The sequence below is a fragment of the Schistocerca serialis genome, chromosome 8 (assembly GCF_023864345.2).
Source record: "Schistocerca serialis cubense isolate TAMUIC-IGC-003099 chromosome 8, iqSchSeri2.2, whole genome shotgun sequence".
NCBI classification, from domain to species: Eukaryota; Metazoa; Arthropoda; class Insecta; order Orthoptera; family Acrididae; genus Schistocerca; species Schistocerca serialis.
In genome coordinates this window covers 607,877,142-607,899,254 of record NC_064645.1, presented here as the reverse complement: position 1 = coordinate 607,899,254, position 22,113 = coordinate 607,877,142, and the positions used below count along the sequence as shown (strand labels likewise).

At 38.5% G+C, this 22,113-nt stretch overlaps 1 protein-coding gene across 1 annotated transcript in view; it reads right to left on the bottom strand.

The window, feature by feature from the left end:
• Positions 1–4,972: 4,972 nt before the first annotated feature.
• Positions 4,973–22,113, bottom strand: part of LOC126416151 (gastrula zinc finger protein XlCGF57.1-like) — a 140,087-nt gene continuing 122,946 nt past the window's right edge. The window contains exons 12-14 of the mRNA XM_050083699.1: positions 10,434–10,613; positions 10,274–10,350; positions 4,973–8,428 (exon numbers count right to left, since the gene is read on the bottom strand). Of these exons, the coding sequence (XP_049939656.1) occupies positions 7,889–8,428; positions 10,274–10,350; positions 10,434–10,613 (797 nt within the window). The 3' untranslated portion in view covers positions 4,973–7,888. The remainder of the gene's footprint in view (positions 8,429–10,273; positions 10,351–10,433; positions 10,614–22,113) is intronic.

Genomic DNA, 22,113 nt, shown 5'->3' with positions numbered 1-22,113 from the left:
TTTGGTGATAAATACAAGCCTATTGCTTTCACATCAAAAGTGTTGTCCAAAGCACAGTGTAACTATTTACAAACAGAGAAAGAGGTACTGGCTATTGTGTATGGTGTCAAGAAATTCCACCACTATTTGTATGGCAGAAAATTTTACTTAGTATTGGATCACAAGGCAATGCAGTCCTTGTTTCATTCGATGAAGCTGGTTCATGTACAAACTGCCCAAAAATTGTAACGATGGGCTTTGTTATTGTCTCAAGGTCAATACAAGATTGTGTATCACCCGAAAGCTCAACATGGTAAAGCAAACGCACTTTTACATCTTCCAATTGGCCCTGATACAGACTTTGATGCTTCTGCTGCATCTTGTTGCCATACCGATGCTCAGGATTCTGTTTTGCTTCAAATCTTTCCTCTGAACTTTAGGAAAATTGCACAGGCCTTGGAAGCTGATCCAGATTTGAACATTTTGCTAAAATATATTTGCACATCTTGGCCTCACTTGTTGCACTGCATAATAACTCTGTAGTGGGCCCATACTTTACATGTCGGCATAGCCTCACTATACGCCAAGGTGTGATTCTTGTTCAAATTGACAGTGGACAGTCACGTGTTGATCCCCAAAGCTTTGCAAAAGGAAGTGTTGCAGTTACTTCACCAATGACACCGGGGGATTGTTCGTGCGAAACAGTTAGTCCATCGACACTGTAATTGGCAGGTTACAGACACCCAAATAGAACAGGCGACATCACAGTGTCACGCATTTGTGAAAAATCAGTCCGGTCTGCCACAAAAATGCTCTGCTTGCCCCACGCCACAGTAGCCGAGCCTTCTATATCTTATGGGTCTCAGGAGGTGTACACATACCCTTCTGAGCATTTTCCGGGGGACATTTCCACCAGAGCGTAGGCGTATGGCGGGGTACGACTGGAAGACAGACGTCCCCTGCAGCCACAGCTTCCAGCCCACCAGAGCATCCACGCTCCTGCCTACCCCACCATTGATGTGCTCCCTATACGATGATGGTCCGTTGCTTTTGGGGGGGGGGGGGGGGGGGGGCTTGTACATATCTGTGTGACACAAAGTTAAGTATTTTATCTTTTCATTTTATAATAAAACTCATTAACACGATTTGTTTGAATTGTCTGTCTAGCAATCCAAGAAATCAGGTTTCCTAGACACCTCAAATATTGGACGACTAGGCTGGATTTAACAATTTTAATTTCAGATGTATGTGTCAATTAGCAGAACACCCATTGAAAATTTTATTTTATCGGAAAGCTTACAATCTAGGGGATTATTTAAGACCAAAATCAGGTTCCCAGCAGGTTGGAGGAATGTGATATACAGATTTTTCCACATCCCCACAATTTTTCTGAAATCAAAAACTGACACACATTAATATCATAAAATTTTCTTTGTAATTTTACTGCTTCAATAACTGGATATCCATTAACTATATGCCTTACATAACTTCTGAAAAAAAAATGCAAATCAAAAGCTTCACAAACAGCTGAGTTATGAGTATTAATAAAGATAAGTACCATTTTGCATTGACATTCTTGCAGAGCCCAGTTATCAGAGTATCACTACATTTAAAATTTGATGTAAAATAAAGTTGTAGTCTGAGACCAAAAAGAGTTTGCAGAAGTTCCTACATTACAAGTATAAGCAAATGAGCAGAGTTACATGAAAATCTGAGACAGAGGGTTACAAATCCTTGAATTATTGTGTGTTTTGACATGGAATGACCCCTCTCGCATTCACTGGGAAGTGTAGCAGCTTCAGTTCTGCGACACCTCAATGTACTCTGACTCAATATAAATATTTTCTTACATTTATTCAGCAACTATTCCAGTTTACTTATCCCTTTGGGTTCCAAATTTTTTTATTTAAACATACAGAGTTGAAAAAGTATATCTACAGATATCTATACTGCACCTGAGTGAACAAAAAGACTGCAAATCACTGTCTTATAATTTTTTTATGAACATAAGTATTTACATTACTAATCCAAGGACAGACTTCTTTCAGGACCTGTACTTTGATTAAAATTACCTAGTGATTGATAGATTGCAATGGTGGGGGATAGTGCTGACGAAGCACAGCCAGCCATGCTTCACAAGGTGCTGCATGTACCAACAAAAAAAGCAACAGTGAGAGCATGTGGCACTCGAGAAAGAACTACGATTGGATGGCAGCTGGCCCTTACCACATGACTCACTGAAACATCAATCACAATGTAATTTTAATCAGGGTGTACTTCTGTGGAGGGGAGGCACAGAGACTGACCACAGATATATATTTTTCAGTAAATCACAATATACAATTCTGTAATAAAATAGAAAGCAAGTTTAATCAAGTATTCAAATAAACATTTCTACAATGAATAAATACTGGAGTGTACATCATTCAAAACTGTGTAGTACTTGACTAAATTACACATGAAATTAGGCATCACACTTAACATGGCTACAAGAAACCAGAGTAATACAACAGAATTCTGAACACATCATTCATGACATAATTCTGCTAGCACACAGAAGGTATACCAAAGAAATAAAGAGGACAAAAAGCTTAGGGCATCTCACTTTGTTTTTCATATCCACATTTTTATATACTCTCTCTCAACCATAGGCACCCAACAAAATTTTGAATTATGAATGAAATAAAAAATCTGTATAAAGAACCCCAATATACAAAATCTGAATATAATCAGCCACAAAGAAGTGTCACCAGGAAGTACATACAAAAACTATTCGGAGAAAGAGAAGGCACTTTTAACTTTTATCCCTTATTTTACGCCTAAAGTAAATACATTTCTCCAAAAATAACACACTATGCACTGGAACAAAACACAGTGTTCTCTATATCACAAAAGATTTAGAACAGTATACTAAAGTAATGAGCGCAACTTCTGATCTAATATACATATTTCATCTCCATCAGTTGCTTCTACTTCATTCCATAAAACACTTTTCCTACAAATTTGATGGACACATGCTTAAAGTAAGTTTATATAGCTCAACCTTTACTGAGAAAACACACACACACACACACACACACACACACACACACACACACACACACACACACACACACACACACACAGAGAGAGAGAGAGAGAGAGAGAGAGAGAGAGAGAGAGAGAGAGAGAGAGAGGTTGGGGGGAACACATACAATTGAAATATTTAAACATATGACAAACATTAATAATTTCTTTATCATCTACACTCTAACCTCTTATGTATGATTATATACAATAAGGCAAATATTACACTGTAAAAGTTCTTTGACAAATCCTTTACAAAATCTAAGCCCACATTATAACTTTCATAAAACATAGACAAATATACCCCAGTACACTGTCAAAGTTTTCATAAAAAGGTTTTTACAAAAACTATTTGACATAATCAAATAATAGGAAGTCAAGGATGGAATAACAGCAATATGGAAAGGACTTATTACTACTCATCACAACAGAGGAGGTACTGAGTTGTAGACAGGCAGAATGAAGACAACTGCTAAAATATTACAGCTTTCTAAGTTCTTCTGTCATACAAAACACATACACATTCACACAAGCACAACTCGTACACACATGGGCACTGTCTCAGAATGATGGAGCCTGACTGTGACTGCCTCTCACAGAGACTTCTGCTCTGACAGACGCAGTCGCATTCAGGCACCAGCACCCTGAGACAGTAGTCACTTGAGTGAGAGTTGTACTTGGGTGAATGTGTGAATATTTGATTAAGATCCATAGCAGAGTAACACAGGCCTACCTGCAATTGACATAGTTTTCTTCCTCTTAGAATTCTTTTCTTGAAGTTGCTTATTCTCTATGTGCTTAATCTGAGTTGGTGGTTTAGTGTATCACTCCACCCATTTTTCTCCCTTAAAATACCCATTGTATCCTCTTGCCAAACTAGTAACTTTGTTAAAATCTAGCAGAACCTAAATTTTACATAAGCATCTACAACCTAAACAACTGTCAAGAGTGGAAAAGAAACTCATACATCATGCAATACCATGTATTCTATGGGGAATTTCAATTACATGTATCCTTAGCTGTCAGTTATTGTGCTGTTACAAGGAATGGTTTGGTGCAAGATGGAATCAATGATTTGCAACATAAAGAAAGGATGCACATTGTAGCTGGCAATAAAAGGGATGAAGTAATCAACAACTAATATCATAAATCTTATCCATTACATGTATGTATATAAAACTGGTATCCCACAACGAAGAATGAAAGCTCCTTAAAAAGAAGATAAATGTAATGCTTTCAGAACAATTTCGTTTGTCCAAAGAAAAAAAAAAGAGTGCAAGAAGAGGAAGAGAAACGCAAAGACTTTTAAGCAATACGGTATAAAATCAGCCACACTCTTTGCTCAAATGGGATGTAACAGAATGTCCACAGATAATTAAGAAATATTAAAATAATCAAATGAAAGTATTTCCATTGTAGAGCATTGAAATATGTAACTGACAATATGTGATCACATGTAAATCATTGTGATTATAAAAGCTGTGGAAATCATTCAATGTAATTTGAAGAATGATGGTCATTAAATCTTCTCATCAGAAACGAGTAATCCGTGGAGTGTGAACTTTACTTTACATGAGCATTAGGGGTCTCAACAACCATGACTCACTCTATGACACAGTTTACACAACACAGAAGAAAAACCTGATGGTTTAAGTTCAATAGTTCGCTGGTATTATTGCCATTTAGAAATGGAGCACTATCTTGGAGGCAGAAGGATGAAGGCAGAAAACAGCTACATGAATTACAATTCTATTAATCCAGTGCCTTAATTTCTGCAGCTTACTATGCAGTCCTTCTCAGTTGGTAGAAGAGGCAGGGTAGATTCCATGATGTACTATGAGGATTATAAAAGTTACTTGAGTTACTGTGAGAACAGAGTAAAAATACTGACTGATATGTACATCATGATATACAGGGGTCAGGGGTACGGGGTGGGGGTGGGGGGGGGGGGGGGGCAGGACTTAATCAGAGCACTAGCAATGTTTTGTCTTGCATGGAAATTGCATGTCATGACCTCTGTGTAGCTTCTTGATAAACTGTCCAAAGCACTTTCGGTGTCCTTTAAAAACCAACATTTGGGTTTCACACTGCTTTTTTTTATGAGATCCAAAACACATATGTATAATGGATTGCTGAGAGTGATAACTTTGAAATGCTAACAAGAATGACAATGCATACGACTGATGGAAGTACAGAAGTCACAAGTGCACCAAGTATCAAGACAAGTGATCTGAACACACTTTATGAAAAAGAGCATTTTGTGCCACTCATAGCATTACTAAATTGTTAGAAAAGTAATTGTGGGTTCAAACTGTAATAAACATCAACAGATAAGAGAAGTGTTATTGGTACAACACAGTGCATTTAACCAAAGCCAGCATCTATTAAAAGCAGAAATTGTTACGAAAATGCAACAACATTCCAGACTACAACACCTTAATGCTGAGACTATTGCTTAAACAGAGGTTGGTCAAACTTTCAGCTGTCAAGTGGAAGCTGCACTCCCAATTCTTAAAATAACAGAAAACAGTTTAACAGTCATATCTATTTGTGGGAAGCTCTGAGAGAACCAAATAGTGAAAACTAAAGCAACACAACTCTACACACAACAGAATTATACCAAACATACATAAATTTTTAACAGATACACACTGATTTTTAATAAAATTTCTTTCTCATGAAATTTTCTCTATACATGCAGTTTTCCCAACCTTGTATTACTAGCGATACTGAACCAACATATTACACACATCAACCTCTAACAATTTCTGACAATGGTTCTAGTTCTTGTCCTTTGCAGGCAATGCAACCTGCAACAGTACAGTCTACTTTAACACAGATCATGTGAAGACGAAGAGATACCTCGAGGTATTCAAGAGGAAGTTCTCTTACTTTTAAAGACAAGGTTAAGTTAGGTTAAGGAGGAAGTAGGAAATTATTCCCTACTTTCACCAGTTCACTGAAAATGAGCCAGTTGACTGTGTTCAATTCATACATAAACAAAGTTTAACTACTTATGCAATTCTCTCTCTCTCTCTCTCTCTCTATCTATCTCTATTTGGATCCAATTTATATGAGACAAATAAGCAGCTTAATGTTTCAGTTTTCATCAGTGTGCATATCTAAAAAGCAAGTCAACTCAACATACAAATATATGCATGTGTCATGTATCACACACTACAGTGTGTTACCTATGAGGAAAAATTTAGGACTATAATGTTTGCGAGAAAGTTACTTTCCCAAGTTAACGTGCTTTGGGGTATCCAGCACTCACTTGTCAAGCAGCACCTGTATCAAATGGATATTTAAAAAAGCCAGCAGTCTTACTCTCCACAAATATATACCCAAACTGCTTGATTTCACGGTGACTGCTAGTTAACAACACACTCTAAATACTTATTACATAGTAAGTACTATAACATGGAAGCATATACATTGCAAATATAAAACATTTCTCTAAAAAATATGTTCCACACTTTCATTCCCTCAAAATATCTCTCAATAATGAAAAGTAATTCTCGTAAGGCTGAGGTTAACATCTCCTATTCTGACACTTTTGATGTCGCCTATTCTGACACTTTTGATGTCGCTGTCCAACCTCTTCTCCATAAAAATCTACTTTACTGTCATAACATACAGTAAAGTAGCATTTTTTGCATTTAAAAATATATATTTACTTCCCAACCTTGAATGATTATTGCATCATTCATGGAATAAAAACTTGCAAGGAGAATATAATATAAAATACAGCCTATCAAAATATAAAAATATGCTCTAATCTCTCAAACAACCATTACAAATCTTTGTCTACTGCTGTTTCACATGTGCCTGTAAGTGTTACAAGGAAGTGCCACTAATTTGAGAAAACTGGATTTACACAGTGCACTTAAGAATAAAAATACTTGATATTTGTAAAAGTGACAGCTGAGTAATTTAAAAAATAGTTCATATCTTACATTTCATCATTCATATATAAAAATATGGTCAATTCTTTTGTCATAATTTTCTTTTACAAGAAAATTTATTCCCTATTAGTGCTCCTAGTTGTCACTTGGCTCTCAGTATCAGTCAAGGCAATGAGTATTCTCAAAATGTAATTGAAATTCATGAAAATAGGATTTACTATTTTATTCTGAAAGAAGAAACTTAATGAATTTCATGGTCCCTCAAGATAATCTACACCAGCCTCATTACAAATATGCGTGTTCTCTGCAACTGTGCAGGCGTGAGAAATGGCAACATCTCTTGATTACATCTGAATGACAGAAATTTTTGATCATGCCAAAGAGATATTCCCTTGCACCATGCAGAAACTAATTAGTTACTCTATTTTACATAATGGAGGAAACAGAAGACAAGGCTATTTATAATTAATAAATCTCACACAATGGAATGCAGTTTTCAACTGAATGGTGTAAATGTGAATGATTTGAGTATAAGAAAGAGAGGATAAATCCACTAGTAAATGCAACTATCAACTGTTATGCAAGTCTGGGAAAAACAACTAGCACTAGTTGTGAAAGCTTAACTCAAACTTTACGGCTAAATCCTTTATGATCCAGTAGAAAGCAAACAGAAATGTTCTTACAATGAACCCCTACACTCGTGTTAACAATATCTTTGACTTCAAACTCTGGATGTAGTCTCTTTACTGAAGAAGGATGAAAAAGAAGAGCAGCCAATCAAAGGCACCAAATGCAATCAAAATATACCTCTCAAATGACTGAAATGAATTCAGTGTCTCCTATTTGAATAGAAAATATGTCAGTGACAGAGGAACTAACACACACACACACACACACACACACACACACACACACACACACACACACACACACATTTTTTATGACTTGGCGAGACGAAGTACATGCAAGATGACTTCATCAACAGTCTGATTGTTGAGCAAAGTCTTGACAGCAGAGTCATCTATAACAACAGTGAACAGCAGTTTGGCATTTTCACGCAGTCTATCTGGGTACAACAGTTCCTCTGAGGTAACAGGTTGATGGCCACATCGACGAATTACTGCTTCCAGCAACTGGTCCACTTGCGTTTCCGGCCATCCAAAAGCCTTTAGAGTGGCTTCATCAACCAGTAGCGCCAGGAGCTCACGGACTGAGTCAGCGAGAGCAGCTTCACTGAGTGATGGTATGCTACCAGGACCACCAGAACCTCCATCACTCTCACTACCATTCACGCCCACACCAGTCCCACCAGTGCCTTGAGCTGCTGCTGCAGCCAGAAGCTGCTGTTGCAGTTTTTTCTTTTCTGTTTCAGCCAATATCTCCTCCAGCATGTCTCTATGCTTGGTGCGCATATGACGAAGTAAGCAATCTTGTCGAATGAATGCTCTTCCACATTCATCACAAGAACGTGGTGGTTCCTGTTGGAAGGATTGAATATTTTAATTTAATGTGATTTCTAGTTATTTTTCTCTTTTCCTTTGTAACTATTCTACAATGATTATTACTTATGTTTTCCACAAATGGGCTACTGACATTTTCACATTTGAAAAGTGCTGATAAGGTAAAACACAGGCAACAAACTCAACAATGGAATAGATTTCTCTATTCAAGAATGGAATACATTTCTTTCATTGCCCAAAATATTATTCACTAATTTTTTTGTTAAAACTCAAGAATAAAGAAGAATTTATGTTAAGTATCTACTGCACTCCATCTGCATATTGCTATAGCTTTCGTATTCTGTGTAGTTAATGTGCATTTTAAAAGGTTATTATCAACCAGCCTTGTATAAAGAATTCTCACAACTACTTTCTGGTCACATTATGATATCCAGATCAAATCAAACACATACAAAATAAATGGTGAAGTACATCATGACAACTCAGAAGAAATGTAACCTTCACATCATGGAATTTACTTACAAAAAAGTTGAGCAGTTTATTTTGCCTGTTTTAGAGGCTATTTTAACAATAACAAAACAAATGCTCCACAGCCCTTTGTCTTCTTGTTTTCTGAGATTATTAAACCACCTAAAATGCAGTACTTAAATCACAAGAATTTGCTGTAAAGGTAATTTTTATCCATGGAGCTCAGCCGCTGAAAGTAAATATTCTCAGGAACACTTTCTAATCACAAAATAACATTCAAATTTATTTAATTAAATTCAAACTATTAACAGTACTGTGTAACCCAAAGAACTAATCAGTTATATATATTTCATAGCTGCATATCTTATTTTAAGGTGGGAGGTAGGCAACACCAGATCGCTTCTTCTACAGTCTACCAGGTAACAATAAACCAATTCTGGAAATTGACCATCCCTTGCTGTTTTTTATTTGCCATTTCCTGTTTCCAAACATGCTGCTTCAATTATTTTTCATTTGCTCCATATTGTATTTAGTACTGATGGAGGAGTGTTTCAGTTTTCATGCAATATTGACATGCTTAATGTGTGAATTTTTTACCACTTCCTGAATAATGATCCACTTTTCTTCACTTGTGAACTGTCTCCTGAATAACGATCCACTTTTCTTCACTTGTGAACTGTCTCACTATCTTTTTGTCCATAGCAATTGATACACCATTCCACACAAAACAATTAATGTACTGTGAGTCAGTCAAATGCTAAACAAGAAAAAAGAACACCAGTGACTCAGTTACATGCTAATAAATATTTGGTTTACTGTTTGCCGCTACTATTTCAATCCCGCTTCCGATCAGTACTTACCGGATGTCGCAGGAGCTGCCGCCAACCTATGCAAATTACTCCCTTATGTCATTTCTACCATAGCAAATGATGTGTATGATGTACAAAGTTGACAGCACTGAACAATGCTGTCTCCTCTCACATTTACTCCCCCCTTAGCAGCAAACATCCTCCTCTCATCACTTCCAGAACTCTTGGTGGTAAAAGTTGCAATGGCCACACAGTACAGATCCTGCCACATTCAAATGCACTAACTGGGAATGGAGAATATATAAACAAGTTGTTTTCACATGAGTTTAATGCAACTGGGACTGAGACTTCCAAAAATAGATGTACTATGCGGGAATACACAGTAATGAGGAACGTACTACTGGGTTTCCACTGTACCTCAAGAGTTCTTAAAATTTGTTTTGAATAACATAACTAACTTGATGTAGCCATAAAATAATCACTTTCCAAGCCAATTTATCGAATACCTACATCGATTACTGTGGTCAAACTGTATTAGTAAATTTTGTTCTGAAACTACTATACAGAAACTGATTAAATGTAATACCTTTGTATGCGTCAGAAGATGTATCTTCAATGAAGATTTCATTGCGAAGTTCTTCTGACAAATTGGACATTTGTGTGCTGTAAAAATGAAAAGAATTAATACTGAAAATTAAATAAAAAGAAAGTCTATTGTAAAATACTACATAATGTATTTTACTTACCTTTTACACCTGAGTGAAGAATCGTGTGACGAGCCAAATCTTCCTTTCGAACAAATGTTTTTGGACATTGTTCACATTCAAAAGGTTTTGCACCTTCATGAACATACTTCACATGCATAAGAAGACGAGATCTGCGATTGAATGCCTTGCTGCAGTGAACACATGTAAAGCCATTTTCACCTATACAATCATCATCACAAGTGAAAAACAATACTTTTACATTAATGGAACAGACAAAATATAAGTCCTCAGTTTATTTTAAGAACAAGCTATACTGAAAATGGTTTGTCAAATTTCAAAGAAATTATTTAATCCCTTGGTATTTTCATATTTACGTATTTTGTACTAGTGCTCCCATACAAAACTTGAAATAAAAATTGTTATTCAGCTTTCAGTTGCAATGTGCTGGGAGTAATGGTTGAGAAACTTGAGAAGATGGGAGTAACTAAAGTACTGAAAAGTGAGTTTCAGTGCATGACTTAACCACCAAATTGAATACACAGCATTTCCAATGGCAAAAACACAAAACATATTCTGGCAAGTATGTGAATGAGTGGAGTAATCAATAAGTGTGAAAAAACAAATGACGCTAATAAATCATATTAGCAATCCTTTGTGTGTCTTCCAGCAACTAAGAGAACAATTGCTTTAAGAGATATTTATCCACTACATAAGAACACTAAGAAAGTGAAGTTCAACAGGAGATAAAATCATAAGCTGTGACATGGTCACAGTGATAAAAAAAAAAGTGTAGAATAAATTTCTTTATTTCCGTCTATGATCTCAAACTTGTTAGTCCTCAGACTACTGGTTTCAGACAGCAATGACCATCTTCAAATCTGCAGCAAAACATGGGAAAAACACAAATACAAGCAGTGGATTGCCTACAGTTTAAAACAATAAAATAGACCACAATGAAAAGTATTACTGAAATACATGTGAAAATTATTAGCTTTATGACGAGGATACCTTTTTTAAAAACATGTCCTAATATAATGGAGCCATAGTTGCATCGCCAACATAGGGCGCTGACTACTTACTAAAGTATGTTTCGATTCATTTAGCCTCTTTCCCTATTTATTTTATCATTTTTATATTATTCTGTGAACTCCGTGAGCTTGTTCTTACGTATGTCATTATATTTTTATCTAACATTTGCCACAAGGGCACATCAGAATTACTGTCACTTAACTATTTCCCTTTTAACACTCTAACTTTGGTCATGTTTTTAATTTATAGCATTTTATTCCTGTATTGACTTACACATCTGATACCCGCACTACAGATTTTACCAATTTTATTCTTCTTTTTATTCCATATTGTACAAATATATGATTGAAGAATATGTGAACGCCTACAGTAGGACATCTAAAGAGCTTACCACACAATCATTTTGTGGCTATTGTGCAGCAGTTCGTAATAATAGTAGTCCTGTTAACAAGATGACCCTAGTACATACGATATTTTACATACGAGGTCTGTCTAAAAAGTATTCGACCTTTGATTTTCCCATGCAAAATAGAGATGACAGCACGGCACCACTGTACACAGTACAGGAAGAGACCTTTATGCACATGTGTGAATTTTGTCCCCACCTTACAGCAGGTCAGTCGCTGCCTGTCAGTCACTGAGTGAGGTGCTACACAATGTGTTCGTCAGATTACCAACTCTCTCAAGATGACTAACGTGTTGAGCAAAGATACTGCATCAAATTTTGTCAAAAACTTGGTGATTCTCAAAGTGAATCAATTTGTAAGATTCAGCAGGTATTTGGAGAAGTTGCAATGGGTGTAACACAAATTAAGGAGTGGTTCAACAGATTCAAAAATGGCCGCACATCAGCGGAGAGTGACCAGCGTTCTGGCAGGTCACAAACTGCTCGGAGTACAGCTGTTGTTGAGAGGGTGCAAAATATGGTGATGGCAGATCATCGTTTGGCCATGCAGGAGATTGCCCAAGAGGTTGGAGTGAGTAAAGATTCTGCACATGCAATTTTGCATGATGATTTGAACATGCACTGAGTGGCTGTGAAATTGTCCCCAAGCTGTTTCCACCAGAACAAAAAGACCTCTGTTTTGACGTTGCACAGAAGCTTCTGCACACCACCAACACTGATCCTGGGTTTCTGAACACCGTGATAACCCGAGATGAGTCATGGGTGTATTGGTACGACCCAGAAACAAAGAGACTGTCGTCGCAATGGAAGCATCGCGAGTCTCCAAGGCCAAAGAAAGTGTGGCAGGAGCAAAGCAAAATCAAGGTGATGCTGACGGTCTCCTTTGATGTCTGTGGAATTGTGCATCATGAATACGCACCGGAAGGACAAACAGTGACAAAGGAGTACTATGAGATGTTCTCCGGCGACTCAGTGACGCAGTTCAGCGCAAAAGACCAGACATGTGGACAGCAAAAAGCTGGCAACGTCATCACAACAACGCTCTCGCACATTCATCCCGCTTGATCCAAAATTTCTTGGCCAAACGTGGAATTACAGCCGTTCGCCAATGTCCCTACTCTCCAGACGTGGCTCCTTGCGACTTCTGGTTGTTTCTAAAATTGAACACACCACTGGAAGGATCCCGTTTTGTGAGTCGAGAAGAGATAATGTGGAACACTACGACGGAGCTGAACACCATTCGAAAAGACAACTTCCAGTCCACTAGTTGTATTTGTGTTTTTCTCATGTTTTGCTGCAGGTCTGAAGATCGTCATTGCTGACCGAAACTTTTAGTCTGAGAGACTAACAAGTTTGTGATCATAGACAGAAATAAAGAAATTTATTCTACAGAAGGTAATATTTCTGTTCCTGAAATTGCACCAAAAATGTACAAATAAAATCTGCATTTTGGCTGAAGTAAATGCATGTGTATGTTATTGGAGAGTTACCAGTACTGTAATTGGGTAACATACTATATACCAGGTGGGGGGGTAGATCCATTAGTATAAAAAAAAGTGAAATCCAGAATCAGGATATTAGTTCCACGTCTGTATTTTATAGGATTAGTAACAAAACAGGACATTTACATTTTAATCATAAAAAAATACAACAACTAAGTTATTGAAGAGTACTTCTAACAACAATTATGTGATGTGACCTTACAACATAACAACATTGGATTCAACTGTTAAAGAATTTTCTTGGAAAGGGGAGAAGGCAGGGTGGGCAATCTGAACACAAACTAAAAATTACACTTTTTTTCATAATACCATAATTAAAATAACACTTTAACTATCACTACGGAAGTTGATAAAACAACAAACGTGAATAAAGGCAGTAACTCACCTGCAGATATCAATGGATGGTGCACTGGGCACATATATAAGCTCCAAAAAAATTGAGGGAGCGATGGAGGGAGCGAGGAGGAGGAGAGGAACACACGAGGATTTGCTCCTTTCTGGTATGATTTTCTGATCTTTGCGTGTCTCTCTGAGCCACTCATTATTCATCTGCAGGTACTGGATGGGTGTCTATCTTTCATTAATTTAGAAATAAATAGTATCTTGCCATCAGGTTAGGTATAGATGTACCAACTGATAGTGACACGTGAAAATCTATACCAGACCAGGACTCAAACCTGGCTTTCTCACTTATTGCAAGCAGCACCTTAACCATTTTGGCTTTCCTAATAGGTGGTACATCTATGTCTAACACAGCTGACATCAAGGTATTCACATTCAGCAAACTTATTCGGAATTAATTTTAGACAGCTGTCAATTGTTACTAATGTGTGTTCATCTAGGCATGCAAATAAATAACTTTTGTTTGTTGTTTCCACCTAAAAGTTCTAATAATGTAACAAAACCTGATTGAACAAGTACAATGGTACTAATATGTGTGGATAACTAAAATAAAAAACATCATTTTCTTTAAGGAAAGCATAATTTTTTGAGCCACTAGGCTAATTTGAGACAGGTAAAATAATGTTAAATTTCAAATTTAATCATACAGTACTCTGTAAAACCTTCTGGCAGTGTTTAATAATGGTTTTTATGATTAAAATGTTTAATAATACAACGAATTTGTAAAAGTTACACTTTCTGTCATTTGTGTGTTATACAGGGTGTTACAAAAAGGTACGGCCAAACTTTCAGGAAACATTCCTCACACACAAAGAAAGAAAATATGTTATGTGGACATGTGTCCGGAAACGCTTACTTTCCATGTTAGAGCTCATTTTATTACTTCTCTTCAAATCACATTAATCATGTAATGGAAACACACAGCAACAGAACGTACCAGAGTGACTTCACACACTTTGTTACAGGAAATGTTCAAAATGTCCTCCGTTAGCGAGGATATATGCATCCACCCTCCGTCGCATGGAATCCCTGATGCACTGATGCAGCCCTGGAAAATGGCGTATTGTATCACAGCCGTCCACAATACGAGCACGGAGAGTCTCTACATTTGGTACCGGGGTTGCGTAGACAAGATCTTTCAAATGCCCCCATAAATGAAAGTCAAGAGGGTTGAGGTCATGAGAGCGTGGAGGCCATGGAATTGGTCCGCCTCTATCAATCCATCTGTCACCGAATCTGTTGTTGAGAAGCGTACGAACACTTCGACTGAAATGTGCAGGAGCTCCATCGTGCATGAACCACATGTTGTGTCGTACTTGTAAAGGGACATGTTCTGGCAGTACAGGTAGAGTATCCCATATGAAATCATGATAACGTGCTCCATAGAGCGTAGGTGGAAGAACATGGGGCCCAATCAAGACATCACCAACAATGCCTGCCCAAACGTTCACAGAACATCTGTGTTGATGACGTGATTGCACAATTGCGTGCGGATTCTCGTCAGCCCACACATGTTGATTGTGAAAATTTACAATTTGATCACGTTGGAATGAAGCCTCATCCGTAAAGAGAACATTTGCACTGAAATGAGGATTGACACATTGTTGGATGAACCATTCGCAGAAGTGTACCCGTGGAGGCCAATCAGCTGCTGATAGTGCCTGCACACGCTGTACACGGTACGGAAACAACCGGTTCTCCCGTAGCACTCTCCATACAGTGACGTCGTCAACGTTACCTTGTACAGCAGCAACTTCTCTGATGCTGACATTAGGGTTATCGTCAACTGCACGAAGAATTGCCTCGTCCATTGCAGGTGTCCTCGTCGTTCTAGGTCTTCCCCAGTCACGAGTCATAGGCTGGACTGTTCTGTGCTCCCTAAGACGCCGATCAATTGCTTCGAACGTCTTCCTGTCGGGACACCTTCGTTCTGGAAATCTGTCTCGATACGAACGTACCGCGCCACGGCTATTGCCCCGTGCTAATCCATACATCAAATGGGCATCTGCCAACTCTGCATTTGTAAACATTGCACTGACTGCAAAACCACGTTCGTGATGAACACTAACCTGTAGATACTACGTACTGATGTGCTTGATGCTAGTACTGTAGAGCAATGAGTCGCATGTCAACACAAGCACCGAAGTCAACATTACCTTCCTTCAATTGGGCCAACTGGCGGTGAATCAAGGAAGTACAGTACATACTGACGAAACTAAAATGAACTCTAACACGGAAATTAAGCATTTCTGGAAACATGTCCACATAACATCTTTTCTTTATTTGTGTGTGAGGAATGTTTCCTGAAAGTTTGGCCGTACCTTGTTGTAACACCCTGTATACTTAGAAAAAAAGTAAATAAAATAACTTTGATTTTACACTACAAATACATTTGATTCATTTCGCTGCCTGTAAAAGAACAGGTTAACCAGGTAACAAGTGAGATACCAGTTCTTAAACTACTGAAGCAAGTGATTATGACCACAATTTGTAGAACACATAAGTAACAAACAGCAACATGACAATGATGACCTGGTAATTAAAAAACTGTGGACATTAAATATAAATTCATCTAATCAGATGAACAAATACCTTGTGATTATTTGATGAAATGGAGGTTATAATAAATTTTGCACTGACACAACTATTGGAAGAACCTAATACATCACAAAATAGGAGTAAAATACATGAAGTACAGTAAGAAGAATATTTAGAAATAAAATGCAACATCTGCAAGACATTTACCTGACCATTAGGTCAAGTTTTGTGGCAAAGTCATCATTTGAAAAATACAGGCCTGTCTTGCATTCACAGATTATACTATTGTTGCTGAGATCAACATTTTTATGTTGTGTAATAGATTAATATAACATTTAGGAATGAAGCTATGGCACTTGAGGTCAGTGCAAATTTAATCTGAAGAATTCAGAAGTTTTGGTGGTGGACCATGACACCAGTTAGTCCGGGCACTGGGACAAATGAGAGGAAGGGAATGATGAGTGGGCAATATGATACTATACGTTTCTATAAGAGACAAATTAATGCCAACAAAAATATGCTTCCACAGAGCAATTGAAACACAGCACAGCAAATGAAACATGAGATTCAATAAAGACCAGAAAACTGCTACTACTGTACAGCTCTGCTGATTTTCAAAGTAGGCTACTGTGTTGATCCAAAGTGGTAATAGTTTCGCAGATTTAGCCGTAGGGAGCCGAGAGGACAACATATTGTCTCCATTCAGTTTGTTTATATTATCAGCATTGTAAAACCTGTAAATTACAACAACTGATAATGGATATAAATACAGCCAGGACTCTTGTTAAGAAAAGTAGATCTACAAGTTTGTGGTGCACAATAGATACCCACAGACAATATGACGTGAATTTTAAGTTAATGATGATTCACGAAGCAGAGGCCACAAGCAACTGTGCAGCAGTAAGAAAATTTGGAGTCACAGAAGTGAAAGTTCATAGGTGGAATTAGATATAAAATTAATCTACTTCCATACTCTACAAAACACTGTGAAGTGCATGACAGAAGGCACTTTCCATTGTACCAGTTCCCATTCCATTCACATAGGAGCGCAGGAAGAATTGCCTTTTAAATGCCTCTGTCTTAATTTAATCTGATCCTCATAACCCCTACAGGAGTGACATATTCCTAGTCATCTGGTTCTTGAAACTTTGTTAGTAGGCTTTCCCTGAAGTGTCTGCTGGTACAATTTCTTCAGCATCTTAGTGACACACTCCCATATGTTACACAAGCATATAACAACCATATGTGCTGCCCTTCTCTGTATATGTTCCACATCCCCTATTAGTCCTATCTGGTAAGTGTCCCTCAAAATTGAGCAATGTTCTAGGGTGAGTTACATGAGTGGTCAGTAAACAACCTTCTTCATAGACTGATCGCTTTTTCCTAGTATTCTATTAATGGATCAAAGTCTGCCACCTATGTCATCTATGATTGAGATTATGTGACTGTTCATTTTCATATCTCTACAACGTATCAAACCTAGTATTTCTACAAGTTGATTGATTCCAGCTGTGGCTTGTTTATACTGTAGCCACAGGATACAACTTATGTTTTGTAAAGTGCACAGTTTTACATTTTTGAGCATTAAAACTAAGTTGCCAATCTTTGCATGACTTTGACATCTTATGAAGACCTCAATGAATATTTGTGTAGCTAATCCATTAAATTTTGGGCATACAGTAAATACTACTACTTCAGACAATATTTTGGCTGAATACCATCTGGCCATCCTCAGAGTGACTCTTAACTCCAGCAAAACTGATGCTGGCATATCTGCTAAATTCACCTACAGCAAATTTATGGAACATTCATGACTTGTTGCCCGAGAAAATGTATACCAAGATGGTTAAAAACAACTGGTCTAGGGCACTGACAAATTTGGCTTGCACACCAGAGAGAAGTTAGGAGATACAGCCAGGGAATTGGTAATTTGGTTTTGTGCCCAGAGTAAAACTATGGAAAAGATTTCAGAAAAATTTTTGGCATGTTTCATGTGGCCTTATAAAAATTGTGGAGATCCTTACACCATTCACTTTTTGGGTACAAAGCATGGTCAAATGCAAGGTAACAAGGGTCCATTGGAGTCAAATCAATGATGGAAAAATGTCAGGTCCACAAGAAGCCCATACTGACACCCTCTCCCGAGTATTGGTTTACGATCAAGAGGTTGAGGTGTGCACCAGCCCATATCAATGAGTTACAAGTGCAACCAGACACACTGTTACTTCATTGGTGGGAGACAGCAGCATCCTGATAGTGAGGCATGTGAAGAGACAGAGAAGGAAATTTACTGCTCGAAATGCCTGCTCGAAATGCCTGCGTAAGTCTTGTCTTGCTCAGTACACAACCTGATGGATAGCACCTGGGTGCAGGAGTAGCCAGCTACACAATGGATGGCTGATACCCAGTGTTTACACCCCCATGTGGGATGGAGTATGGTGTACCATGAGAAGAGTACCATGTGGGGGCTATGGCCGTGTCATGGGTTTGTCTATATACTTTTCCTTCAAAGAAGAAGTAGTTGTGTATTAGAATAAAGTTAGGCGTATGAGGAATGAGTGTGTATTCAAAGTCTGCAGGACACAGAGATGTAGTGTTCAATAGCAGTAAGATCATGTGCAGGAAGGATGTCAGTTTATAGGGAAGTGGCACCAACAGTGACAAATAATGATCCACAAGGTAAAGCAGTGGGGATGAAGGAGAGTTGGTGAAGTAAGTGGTTGGGACCCTCCTATACCAACCTGTTTATGGGTCATCTTGAGGAAACCTCCCTAGTCCTCCAAAACCCCAAACCCCAGTCGGTTTCAGGTTCACTGATGATATCTTCATGATCTGGATTCAGGGCCATGACACCCTGCCCTTATTCCTTCACAACCTCCGTACCACCTTCTCACCCATCTGCTCCACCTTATCTTCCTCAGTCCAGTGTACCAGCTCTCTAGACATTGACCACCTCCTATCTGATGGCTCTATCCCCACCTCTGCACATATTAAACACACCAGCCGTCAAACAGTACCTGCAGTTCGACAGCTGCTATCCATTTCACACACACACACAAAAAAAAAAAAAAAAAAAAACATCCCATTCAGCAGTCACCCTGGTACAGTGTCATTGCCCAGTATGCTGAAGGTTTCACAAAAGCCTTCACAGATAGGCACTATCTCCCAGACCTAGCCCACCAACAGACTTCCCATGCCACATCCCCACTCACCCCCAATCCTCCCACTGCCCCAAAGAACCACCTACAAATGAGGCCCACTTCTTCACCCAATACCATCCCTGGCTGGAACAACAACCACATCCTTTGTCAGGGCTTTCATTATCCATCACCATACCCTGAAGCGAGGCATATCCTACTCAAGATTCTTCCCACCCCTCCTAAAGTGGTGCTCCGTCACTCACCCAACTACCACAACATCCTAATGCATCCCTACGCCACTCCCAATCCCAATCCCTCGGATCATAGATCATATCCCTGTGTAAGCCCCATATGCAAGACCTGCCCATCTACCCCCACAGCACTTCCTATTCCAGTCCTTTCACAAGCTTATCCTACCCCATCACAGGCAAGGTCACAAGTGAAAGTAACCATGTCATATACAGCTCTGCTGCAATCATTCCACAGCTTTTTATACGGGTGTGGGTACCAACCAGCTGTCCACTAGGACAAATGGTCACTGTCAAACTGTTGCCAAGATCAAAGTGAACTACTCTGTGGCACAAAATGCAGCTAAACAAAACATGCTTGATTTTAATGATGACTGCTTCACAGACCAGGCCATCTGGGTCCTCCTCTCCACCACCAGCTTTTCTGAACTGAGCGCATGGGAGTTATGCTTATAACACATTCTCCACTCCCAAAACTATCCCAGCCTCAACTTACGGTAACCTACCATCTCCAAACCTTCCATCCAACAGTTTTCACTCCCACTGTCCTGTCATCTCCACCCAATTCACATCCCCTCATCCTCACTGTGCACCACCCTCTGCCAATGTACCCACCATTCTTTTCCCCTTCTATGCTCTTCTTCTTTTCTCTCTCCCCATGTCCCACCTCCCCTCTCGCCCCCATAGCTTCCCGAAGCTGCACCTGGCAGCATTGCCCTGTCACCATATAGTTCCTGTATGCTCCACCAGGCAGCTCTGACTTCTCTCCTCCCATCCATACCCTACTATCTCTTGCCCCACCCAGCACCCTCCCCGTTCCGGATTGCTGCCCCATTCGATGTGACAGAGTATCATTCTGGCCAGAGCAGCCGGAGGCAGCAGTCAAGTGGGCATGTGGAGGCAGCAGTCAAGTGGGCTCGTGGTGTGCATTTTCCTTTCTGAAGAATGCTTTGGCTGAAAGCTTCAAAGTATAATGGTCTTTTCATTGTGCTGTCTGCAACTCAATGTCTTATCTTTTCGGTGAGGAGCTATCTATCCTTTTCATAATATTGTTAACGACCCAAATTCCCATTCCTGTGCACATAGCTTTATTTCAGTGTGTGTTTATTCGTAGCTAATGTAAATTCTGTCCTAATACATGTTGTTGAACACATATGTAACTCTGTCAAAATTATCGACAAAGATAACCTTATAGTTTAAGTCAAGAATTGATAGATTAAGAAGTTGACGCGTTTATCGTTGCTTGGTTGCCATCTCTGGGATCAGTTGCGTACTAGAAAATGGGCTTATAACCCAAACCCTAGGTCGTACAATAATAATAATAATAATAATAATACAGTTTGTGAAAAAAAGGCAAAAAAGGGTTTTGTTTCCTTGATACAATACACAATATTTCACGAAGAATGCTCACTTGAATCACTTACAATGATTATTATTAAAAATGGTGATACCATACATAACTGGCTTACATACTAAGCAAATAAGGAAACGCAGATTAAAATTTGTGTAAATCTTTTAACTTCTCCTTGCTTTATCAAAATGCAGACAACAAATGGCTTACGTGAAGAACAGGTAAAATGCTAACTTTAACAGCCAGAAATTTTATACAAATAGAATAGTGATTAGGCAGACTATGTTAAAAATTTCTCAAGGAGCCGCATAAAAAAATGGGGATTATGTTATATTCAGTTTGGGACAAAACAGAAAAATTTTGAACATACAATTCAGGCTTTCACAACTGTTATTTAGTTCTTAGGAGAACGTATCCAGAATTGAGAGACAAAATTGTAGGCACAGAAACATGCCTCACAGAACAGACTAATACCCACATACAGTATAACCCCGCTTTTACGCTCGCGGAAATAACGTTTTCCCACCGTTTACGGCATTTTTTTATGGTTCCCATCATATTTCCTATGTCCACAATGTTAATTTGTACCCGAATTTGTATCAAAATATTTATAATTTTCCTGCGATTTATGCATTAAAACAAGTGTTCGAGGAGAAAAAAAAAATGACGCTGGCATGATGTTGGCCATCCAGTAGTGTTTATATTTAGTATGTGGTTAAGTTTCTTTACACCAGAGCACTATACTCAGCGGATTTGAACCAGTAAACTTGAAACAGTTGCAATAATTCGTGCCATATCTCCTGCCACTGTCAGGCTCTGCTTGGCATCATGGCTGATGGAAGTAACTAGGTTCATTCGAATAAATATATTATGACCAACCGTAACAACCGTTTCCAAACTGTCTCTACTGCATAAACGCATTTTCGTGACTTTTGTGATCATTGTGTCACCTTGGTCGAATCATATTTGTCATGTTTCGGCGTTTGACCACTTGTAGCGCTAGCTGACACCATCATTCACTTTTTGCTCAAATGGGTTTACTTTTTAGCATACACACAGCACTGGTTATGCAAGTTCTTCATGCTGAGCAAAATGTGTTTTGA